Source organism: Alosa alosa, chromosome 22 (genome assembly GCF_017589495.1).
Source record: "Alosa alosa isolate M-15738 ecotype Scorff River chromosome 22, AALO_Geno_1.1, whole genome shotgun sequence".
Classification (NCBI taxonomy): domain Eukaryota; kingdom Metazoa; phylum Chordata; class Actinopteri; order Clupeiformes; family Clupeidae; genus Alosa; species Alosa alosa.
In genome coordinates, this window is record NC_063210.1 from 27145882 (window position 1) to 27157616 (window position 11735).

An 11735-nucleotide genomic window follows, 5' to 3' on the forward strand; every position below is an offset into this window, starting at 1 on the left:
CTACCAGAGCAAATAAAAGAGGTGGGGGGATAGCCACAATTTTCAAAACATCTTTTCAGTACAATCAGTCATCATTCGGTGACTTTACTTCATTTGAATATCTGTGCGCACGCATTAAGTCTCCTCCTCAGATTTTATTACTGACTATTTACAGGCCTCCAAAACATTCAGCTAAAGTCTTTCTTGAAGAGCTGGGTGGGAAGCTAGGAAGAGCTGTCAGTCATTTGCATAGAGTTTGACTGTCTTATTATTTCAGGGGATCTAAACTTGCATGTGAATAATCCTGTTTCTCCCTAACACAGCATGTGCAGGGGCCAACACACTCTCTCGGCCATACCCTCGACCTTGTTATCACAAAGGGTCTCAATGTCTCTACAGCTGTTAAAGACCTGGCCTTATCTGATCATTTCTGCGTGTTCTTTGATGTGTCTATGTCCCCACACACTCAAAACAGAGCTATGATGGTAAAAAGGAGAATCATAAATGATCAGACAAGTGCTCTCTTTGAGCAGCACTTTCACAGATGTTAAGTCAACTGTCAGACTTGGTAGAATTATTGGATCGCTTTAATGCAAAAATGGCAAACATTATGGATGACATTGCTCTATTGCAACTCAAGAAAGTTAAGGACAAACAGAAAGCACCATGGAAGCAAAATCCAGCAGTTAAAATTCTAAAAAGAGAGTGTAGGAAGACTGAAAGAAAATGGCGTAAATACAAACTTCAGATCCACTATGAAATCCATAAAGAGATGCTCCGCACATATAACTCTGAAATATGCAAAGGAAGACAGTCTTTCTTTTCTAACATCATCAGTAGAAGTTCAAATAACGTGTTCTATTTTCAACTGTCGAGAAGTTAAAACGGTACAGAATCTCAGCCCTTCCACATGTGGCTTAGACACTCTGCCTACCAATTTCTTCGAAACTGTTTTTCACCTTATAGCGGCAGATGTTCTTCACATTGTAAATGTATCACTTCTGTCTGGCACTTTTCCTAAGTCACTGAAAACAGCTGTTATAAAGCCACTTCTCAAGAAGAATAACCTGGATGCCTGCATGCTAAATAATTACAGGCCCATATCCAATCTACCTTTTATTGGCAAAATTATTGAAAAAGTACCACCTTCCTAACATGAAATGGGTATTTTGATTACTTTTTAAATGGTCTACCTTCAAGTGTCTGGCACCAACTTTCGGATGACATCAAAAAGGTCCCAACTGTAGCCAGTTTTAAAGACCAAACTGTTCTCAGATGCTTTCTGCTAACTGCACTGAGTTACAAATTCTGAATCTGCTTTGAAATTTATTCTGCCTTGTGTCTTTTATTTTGTCCTTTTAATTATTCTTTATTTTTAAATAATTTTACCTTGTGGGTTTATGTTTTCTTTTTTGTTATGATTTTTACCTTTTAAACTCTTTGACTGTTGCCCTTCTATGCTTTTATTTGCTATTACTGTTTGCTTTTGTTTGCACATTGAATGACATCTGTGTACGAAATGTGCTATATAAATAAACTTGACTTGACTTGACTTGAATGGAGTAGGAAGGTGGGTCTGTCCGATGGCTCGTGGGCCAATATTTGTGTATTTGAATTGTCTTTATACTGTATGTATGCTTAACTAATTTGCAAAATCACAGGAATATTTACACTGTAGCAGCCAACAGCTGAACGCTTTATTTAGGTTTTAATTTAGTAACTTCAAACTTGGATCCAGGAAGACTGGAATGGCTAGCCTGAATGAGAAGAATTCCAACATAACCTGTTCTGTGGCGCTCAGAGCCAAAAAAAACAATTCCCGAACGCAATATTTCCCTGATGTCCTCCTTGGCCTGCCGTAGTTGTTTGGAAAACGTGGGTGAAATGTCAGAGTTACTGCACGTTTAGCCAACTCAGAAACGTTCAGACACAACTCCAATAAAGTACACAAACCCACTTATACACTACGCGGAAGACTACGAGGTAAGTTACTTAGAGATATCTCAGAAGAAAATTATCCGACATGTTTTGAATCGCCTACCACATTATTCATTAGGTCAGGTGGACTGGACCAAGCTAACGTTAGCTGCAAGAACTAGCTAACTGCTAGTTGGGACGTGAATGGTGACATTTTTCAGAATGGTGACATTTTCAAAGACAGACCTTCCCATGATTTATTATGTAACTGTAGCCACTGTTGAACTGATACTGGTATCATGTAATTTCATAAATATAAACAGTAGCGAAGCCTTTCCTAACAGTATCACATCATGCGAGCCAGTAGCCTATGGAAGTGTCCAGTGTAAACCGATAGATGGGTTCGTCTGTCGTTTATCTGCGTATTTTACTCAACTGTGTCGGCGTTTGCTTTTAAGTATCCGTGTTAAAACAAGTCTGGGTCATTTTATATCGGTTGGATTCATGTGCCCGATGATCTGACGTGACAGCCCTGCATGCGTCCGCCCACTCTTCAGATGTGTGGTGCTGTCAGCTAACAGTGTGCGTATGAAAACATTTGAGTGACATTTAGGGTGTTTCATTGGCAGACGCCTTTATGCATATCGTTATGTGAGGTGCATTCGAAAACACGGCACAAGGCAGTGTGCAGTAACCTGACTCTAGTGGAGCTAGGCGGAACGAAATTCATCTGGCGAGAGTCAGGTTAAGTGTGCAGTGGAGCTATCTGTAAATCCTATGGTCCTGTCCTGTCCTGTTCTGTTCTGCAGAGAGGTGATGTGTGTATCTTACTCTACACAGTAAAATAGCATGCCACAGCGGAGCAAGTCGAAGCAGGAAGAACTTGCCGCAACAGATATATTTTTTAATGCATCAGTATATAGTTCTGATGAAGTTGTTTCTGTTTCTGTGACACCACCGTTTTGCTATGGTTTCCTGATTGAACGTCACGGTTTGGTCCCAAAGTACCTGGGCTGAGTTGAAAACGGACACAATGTGCAAAGGGTATGATTCAATGTAAACAGTGGTGCAGTGAACATTCTGTTGTTCGTGCAAGCGCTCTGAGATTTGCTTTTCCCACTTTTCTTTCGAAATGTATTCTGAGCCTGCTGAGATGTATGTAAATATACATTTAATGTTCACGCTTGCATTCTTACCCTTCATCTGTAAATGACTAGATGGCTATGCTGTGCTCACTGGGGATATTTTTTAATACGGCTGATTTAGTCTGCAGGTGTCACCGCTGATAGGATAGCACACACACCAAACTAGGTGAAACTGTGAAGCTTGTTGTAGCTTGTCGTATATGTAGCGCATTGTTGCAGCCAAACATGTATGTTGTTCAAACCAGAAAATGGAGCGAAACGTTTCATCTGTATTTACACAAATTTCTCCAGGCTCGGGGTACATTTTGAAAAGAAAGCAAACAATGGCGTTCTTGGAGCGTGAAGGACAGCGTTCAACGCACCACTGGTTATGTAGAACCATACGTTCTGCAACATTCTGTCAGTCTTGAACTCACCCCAGATTACCCTTAAGGCTCAACCAATCACGCCTCTGGTTCCTCAGGGCTCAGCAAATCACGTCTGTGATTCCTCAGGGCTCAGCCAATCACGTCTGTGATTCCTCAGGGCTCAGCCAATCACGTCAGGGCTCAGCCAATCACGCCTCTGGTTCCTCAGGTCTCAGCCAATCACGTCTGTGGTTCCTCAGGGCTCAGCCAATCACGTCAGGGCTCAGCCAATCACGCCTCTGGTTCCTCAGGGCTCAGCCAATCACGTGTCTGCTTCCTCAGGGCTCAGCCAATGCTTCCTCAGGGCTCAGCCAATCACGTCTTTGGTTCCTCAGGGCCATGGCAGGTCTCCCTCCATCAGTGGCGCGGGAGGCGGTGCTTAAGGAGAGCACGGCGCTGCCAGCGGACATGTTGCGTATCCGTGGTTACGACTTCAACCAGGGCCTGGACCACCGGGCGTTGCTGCAGTCATTTCTGACCACCGGCTTCCAGGCCAGCAGCTTCGGCCTGGCCGTGCAGGAGATCAACAAGATGGTGAGATATATCAGTATCATTTATTATTATTACTATTATTATTATTATTATTATCGCCGTGCAGGAGGTCTACAAGATGGTGAGATATTATTATTATTATTATTATTATCATTATCGCCGCTGTGTGTGTGTGTGTGTGTGTGTGTGTGTGTGTGTGTGTGTGTGCGCGTGTGTGCAATAGGTGTATATTATACACTCAACACTGTGATGATGATGAGTTTGCTTTTATTATTGTTTGTCACTTTGGACAAACGCACCTGCCAAGAACCATAACACTCTACACTCTCTGGGCCCCCACACACACACACACACACACACTCCCCACTCTGGACACACACGCACGCACGCACACACACACACACACACACACGGCGATTGTGCGCACATGCACACACACATACACACATGCACACACACACACACGCACACACACATACACTCTACACTCTCTTGATTTACATTCCACACACTGCAACACGCACACACGCGCACACACACACACACACACACACTCCCCCCTCTGGACACACACACACGCAGACACACACCCTAACACTCTACACTCTCTTGATTTACATTCCACACACATGTTCCAATGTCGCATCCGTTAGAACTCCCTCAGGGAGGCACCAAAACATGTTGGCGTTTACAAAGAAGTTATTTGGTCGCCTGTCCGTGTGCGCGTGTGTGTATCCATATTTGGTCGCATGAGTTCACACAATTGTGTGTGTGTGTGTGTGTGTGTGTGTTGCAGATAGAGAAGCGTCTGGAGCCTGTAGAGGAGGAAGAAGGGGGGGCGGAGGAGGAGGAGGAGGAGGGCACTCCTGCCCCCAGGGGTCGATCGGGCTGTACCATCTTCCTGGGGTACACGTCCAACCTCATCAGCTCTGGAGTCAGGGAGACCATCCGCTACCTGGCCCAGCACAAAATGGTACGGCCCACACGCCCCTCCACACCCTCCACACCACTCCAAGTGGTGCAGTCCGTCTTCAGCTCTTAGGGGCACAGACAGCTCTGAGATCAGTTTATAAAGTGTGTGTGTGTGTGTGTGTGTATGCGTGTGTGCATGTGCGTGCGTGTGTGTGTGTGTATGCGTGCGCGTGTGTGCGTGTGTGCGTGCGTGCGTGCGTGTGTGTGTGTGTGTGTGTGTGCATGTGCGTGCGTGCGTGCGTGTGTGTGTGTGTGTGTGTGTGTGTGTGTGTGTGTGTACAGGTGGATGTGATTGTGACGACAGCAGGTGGGGTGGAGGAGGACTTGATTAAGTGTCTGGCCGCCACCTACCTGGGGGACTTCAGCCTACCAGGCAAAGAGCTGCGACAGAGAGGCATCAACAGGTACGCACACACACACACGCACACACACGCACGCACACACTCACACACACATGCGCACACACACACACACACTCACCTCCCTGACTTCGGTCACACCCAAATGCAATTGCATTCACACACACATACAGCGAAGAATCTTGTGTTGAACGGAAAGCTTGTTTTATTGCTCGTGAAATAAAGAGTACAATGGAATCAGAGGACAATGTCCATCTTTTATACATTCAAATACAGTGCGAAGGTTAGGATCAAAGCACCAGGAAGACCAGTTCCAAAAATTCATATTCCAAAAAAAGATGGTAAGGCTAGATGGTAGGCTACTGAATACATAGTATGACAAATACTCATGGCTAACTGGTAGCACAGAAAACAAGCAGCTATAGCCTGCTGCTGGTCTGTCACAAACGTGGACAGTTCAGGGATTTGCTGATACAAAACAATTTGGATAGTTATGGGTCGTTATAATCATCCAAGTTATGCCTTAACTAAACAATTGTTAAATAATGTTCTTGTTGTTAATATATCTTTGGATGGTAACATTGTTAATGAATGTTTCAGACCATGATGCATTCCTTTAGTGACGTCTTCAGAAACATTTCGAGGCTATTTGCCTATTTTTAGTATTATAGACTTTTCTGCAAATGTATTACATTGAGCAAAACCTCCAGACTTTCCATAATTTTGCACATCTGGAAAACAGTATTTCATAATTAGACCTACATATCTTTCCTGACTTCCCAGACCTAAATTTACATTTATTAATTTAGCAGACACTATTATCCAAAGTGACTCATATATTTCAATTATATTACAAAGTCTATTATCCCTGGAGCAATTTGCTCAAATGCACAATGGCTACTGCATGCTAGCCTAGCTCCTTAGGAGAATGTCAGAACAGCTTTTATTGCACAACATTGCTACATAGTACTAACCTGACTCTCGCCAGATGAATTTCGTTCCGCCTAGCTCCACTCACATCCATCTGGGATCGGTTCCGTTGAGAGTGATTTCAGCACCAGATTTTATGGTAGAGCCAATCAGGACGCAGGGCGGGAGTTTCATAGATGTGACGTAGCGTAGAAGCGACTGAGAGACTGTTCTCAGCATCACGGGTTGGCTTCGATGTGAGTGGTTGAAGTAGCACGTCAATAGATGACGGATAAGTGGCTTATCCAATCTTATGCAAGAATTTTTTGATAAGGCCCAGCCTTCTGAAGCACCACTCCAATGGATTGATCCCAGATGGATGAGTGGCGCTAGGCGGAACTAAATTCATCTGGCGAGAGTCAGGTTAACATAGTACATACTGCTGCTATAAATGTGTCAGGGTAGGCGGCCTACATCCTCTATTGTTCACATTTGCCACCAACACCAATAAAGCCACAAGCACCTTCCTTCCTCCGTTATTATTATAACCACCAGCCGCCACTGATATACACATACTTACCTCCCTGACTTCTTCAGACACACACACACACACACACACACACACACGTAAGGGATAATGTATAGAACGTCGGTCATTATTGCGCAGTAATATGAAAGACGTGAAATAGAAGCACAAAGCCCATTTTCCTTGACAGCGGTCTGTTATACTTAGCAATGGTCTGTTATTGAGAATTAGCAGACCGCAGAACGTTGGGATTCAAGTGAATGGAGCATTCTGCAGCACTCTGAAGAGCCGTGAAATAAACACACATACTTACCTCCCTGACTTTTTCAGACGCACACACACATACACACACACACACATACACACACACACACACACACACACACACACACACACACACACACACACACACACACACACACACACACACACACACCCTTTTTGCCACATTGATGATTTTTTTTTTTTTTTTCTTTTTATGCCTTTAATTTGACAGGATAGTGGAGAATGACAGGAAGTGAGTGGGAGAGAGAGCAGGAAGTGAGTGGGAGAGTGACAGGAAGTGAGTGGGAGAGAGAGCAGGAAGTGAGTGGGAGAGAGAGCAGGAAGTGAGTGGGAGAGTGACAGGAAGTGAGTGGGAGAGAGAGCAGGAAGTGAGTGGGAGAGAGAGCAGGAAGTGAGCGGGAGAGAGAGCAGGAAGTGAGAGCAGGAAGTGAGTGGGAGAGTGACAGGAAGTGAGTGGGAGAGAGAGCAGGAAGTGAGTGGGAGAGAGAGCAGGAAGTGAGTGGGAGAGAAAGCAGGAAGTGAGTGGGAGAGAGAGCAGGAAGTGAGCGGGAGAGAGAGCAGGAAGTGAGTGGGAGAGCAGGAAGTGAGTGGGAGAGAGAGCAGGAAGTGAGCGGGAGAGAGAGCAGGAAGTGAGTGGGAGAGCAGGAAGTGAGCGGGAGAGAGAGCAGGAAGTGAGTGGGAGAGCAGGAAGTGAGCGGGAGAGAGAGCAGGAAGTGAGTGGGGGGGGGTCCGGAGGGGACCACGGGGTCACCAGCGTACAGTGCAGCCGCGCCACAGCTGGGGCCACCACATTGATGACTGTCTGACACTGATGACACTTATACTGTGTGTGTGTGTGTGTGTGTGTGTGTGTGTGTGTGTGTGTGTGTGTAGGATAGGGAATCTGCTGGTGCCCAATGATAACTACTGTAAGTTTGAGGACTGGCTGATGCCCATACTGGACCAGATGGTGCACGAGCAGAAGACTGAGGTGAGCTGTCTGGGTCACACACACACACTCACACACTCACACACACACACACACACACACACACACACACACACGCACACACGCACACACACACACACACACACACACACACACACACACACACTCAAACACACACACACACACACACACACACACACACACACAGGTGAGCTGTCTGGGTAACACACACACACACACACACACACACACACACACACATGAGCTGTCTGGGTAACACACACAAATAAACACACACATAGAGTTTGACACTGTGACACTGCTGAATGATGGAAAGTTGCTTTAAGGGAACATCTGCTCACACACACACACACACACACACACACACACACACACACATACATGTGATCTGTCTGGGTAACACAAACACACACACACACACACAGGTGAGCTTTCTGGGTAACACACACCAGGGTGTCCGCGGGGTCATTAAAAGTCTTAATTTGATAATAAGAATTTTAGGCCTTAAAAAGTCATAAAAACGTCCGGATTTTCCATACAAGGTCATAAATTACATTTAGTCACGTCTTAAATTCATACGCTCGTTCATTCACTGCCTTTTCCCCACCAGAAATGCGCTGGCGGCAGCATTCATTCATTCCGCTTGTTGTAGTTCTGATGTAGGAATCTGGGTGTTATCACAGCATTCCACAACTACAAGGTCCATGCGGCAGTGCACAAACAGACTTGTCGGAAGGACTTTCACAGAAACCCGCGCAAACTCCGAACACCCAGACCTCACTGCCAGTGCTTTCTTTTACATTCTATGGTTAAGTGTTGCACCAGAGAGGGTTGAAGCGAGTTTCTGTGAAATTCCGGCAATTGCATTCATTAAGAATGACAAGTGTTGTTTTGCAATAAGATACGTATTTTATGTCAGTGTGCGCAAAGAATTCTTCTAGTACTTACTGTAGTCTATGTGTCTTTTCTCCTCACACACACACACACACACACACCACTTTCAACCTGCAGCTGTCATGTGTGTGATGCTGTGGCAAAGCGGCAAATAATAGCCTAGTAGCCTTTTCAGGCATTTTAAGTTGATTTGCTGAAATGCCACCTCTCAAGTGTGTGTTGCTACCTTACCTAGGCTATGGAAGTTAGTTAATTTAGGCTTACTGTTGGGTTTAATGACACTTCAGAAATAGGCTACACAACCTATTGACAAACTCACCAAAATCATAGAAATGAACATTGCAACCCAAAGAAAATCTTTCTGGGATCATGTAAGAGATAAGTCTCTTACATGATCCCAGAAAGTCTCTTACATGATCCCAGAAAGATTTTCTTTGGCTTGTTAGTTTTCTGAACATTTATTTTATCTAATGACATAGAAAACACAATGATTTGCATCCACATATACTTGCACTATGCGCAACTATTTTCCACTAGTCTAAAACTGTGAGACCGAAAGCTAATTACTTTTTACGTTCTTCTTAAAGTGACAGGCACTCAATTAGACCAACACACCATCACTGTCACGACAATAAAGAGTAATAGTTTACAGATCAATATTAAGTATTCAAATTACTAAATATGTAGTTATTACTAATTATGCAGATCATTAAATACTAGAAATTATTAACAAAATATACAGCTCTGGAAAAAATTAAGAGACCACTGCTCATTTTTCAGATTTTTTTGAACAAATTGATGGTCATATTCAAAATTAAGAGACCATTGCAAATTTGAATATGACTCTCAACTCATTCGGATGTCACTCAGCAACTGTAGGATGACATCAGAAAAATGTGCAGTGGTCTCCTGATGTTTTCCAGAGCTGTATAAAGTTGATATGAATTCAAAAATATGAAACACAAACATATGACATAAGCCATCAGTTATGGCTTGAAAATGGTGCGTTTAGTAGTTTAAATTTAAAATAAAAAATTTAAATTTAAATCATAATGGTCATAAAAAGGTCTTAAATTTGACTGACTGAACCCTGCAGAAACCCTGACACACACACATACACATACACACACACTCACTTACACACACACACACACACACACACACCTGTTAGCACTAGCAGAAGCAGAAGAAGCAGAAGAAGTGTTAGTGTGTGTGTTGTGTTGTAGGGCATCCACTGGACTCCATCTAAGATTATCCACAGACTCGGAAAAGAGATCAACAACCCAGAGTCCGTCTACTACTGGGCTTACAAGGTGAGCACACACACACACACACCGATGCACAAACAAACACAAACACACACACACACATACACTGATACACAAACGAACACAAACGAACACTCAAATATTTATATACACACACACTGATGCACAAACGAACACACACTGATACACACACACACACACACACAAATATATATGCACATACCCCCCCTCACACACGCATAAATACACACACACACACACACACACACACAAATATGAACGCTCGCACACACACACACACACACACATGCATGCAAACACACACACTCACACAAATATACAACCCCAAAACAGAAAAAGTTGGGACATTGTGTAAAATGCAAATAAAAACAGAATGTCATAATATACAAGTCTCATAAAGCCTTATTTAGCAGCAAAAAAGACATAGACAACATATGAAATGTTGAAAATGAACATTTGGACTATTTCATGGAAAGTATATGTTTATTTTTCATTTGACGCCAGCAACATGTTTTGAAAAAAGTTGGGACGGGAGCATGTTTACCACCGTGCTGCTTCACCTCTTCATTTAACACAATTTTGTAAATGTTTAGGAACTGAGGAGACAGTTTTGAGTATGAAATGTTGTCCCATTACTCCCCGATAGGATTTCAGTTGCTCAACAGTATGGGGTATTCTTAGTCATGTTTTTCATTCCATTATGCACCTAATTTGATAAATCTGGACTGCAGACAGGCCATCTTAGCACCTGGACTCTTCCTGTATGGAGAAATACTATTTAAATATGTGCAGAATTCATTTTAGCATTGTTTTCCTGAAATATTCAAGGTCGTCACTGAAAAAGACATTGCCTGGATGGCAGTATATGTTGCTCAAAACCTGTATACATCATACAGAGTTGATTGTGCTTTGCCAAATGTGCAAGATGCCCATGCTTGTAGGCATTAATGCTCCTCCACACGTCATAGATGTTGGGTTTCGAACTGAGCACTAAAACAAGTTGGATAGGTTGGATACTTGGATAGGCCCTCTCCTCTTTAGCCCAGATGAGTCCATGATCTCCAAAAAGAATGGCAAACTTTGATTGGTCTAACCACAGGACCTTTTGCCACGTTACCTCAGTCCATTTTAAACAAGCTCAGGCCCAGATAAGAGGGTGGTATTTTCTGTATCATGTCTCAATACAATTTTAGCTGTTACATTTTGGCTGCAGTTTTTGAATTAAGTATCAAACTGGGCACATAGACAATGGTTATCAGAGGTTTTCCTGAGCCCATACAATGACAGGTCTGGAGACAGGTCTGGTGTTATGTCCTGTAGATGATGAACTCCCTAAAAACGTCACAATTTCATGTTAAGAAGCATTAAAATGGCATTGTTTCATCATTTGTGTACATAGGTTTACACAGAGTGATGAATACCCCTACATCTTTACTTCTAAGAGACCCTGCCTCTCTGGGATGCTCTTTTTCATACCCAATGGTGTTGCCAGTTACCCTAATTAGTTGTGAAACATTCTTCCTTTTGTTTTCTTTATCATTACACAACTTTTCCAGCATTTTGTTACCCCCGTCCCAACTTTTTTTGAAACATGTTGCTGGTATCAAATTCA

General features: G+C 43.4%; 1 protein-coding gene across 2 annotated transcripts in view; it reads left to right on the top strand.

Moving 5' to 3' along the window:
• Nucleotides 1-1834: 1834 nt before the first annotated feature.
• dhps (deoxyhypusine synthase) overlaps nt 1835-11735 on the top strand; it is a 13524-nt gene continuing 3623 nt past the window's right edge. For both annotated transcript variants that reach the window (XM_048233339.1, XM_048233338.1), the window contains exons 1-6: nt 1835-1962; nt 3784-3982; nt 4737-4913; nt 5195-5316; nt 7865-7961; nt 10061-10147. In XM_048233339.1, coding sequence (XP_048089296.1) covers nt 3788-3982; nt 4737-4913; nt 5195-5316; nt 7865-7961; nt 10061-10147 — 678 coding nt within the window. In that variant the 5' untranslated portion in view covers nt 1835-1962; nt 3784-3787. The remainder of the gene's footprint in view (nt 1963-3783; nt 3983-4736; nt 4914-5194; nt 5317-7864; nt 7962-10060; nt 10148-11735) is intronic.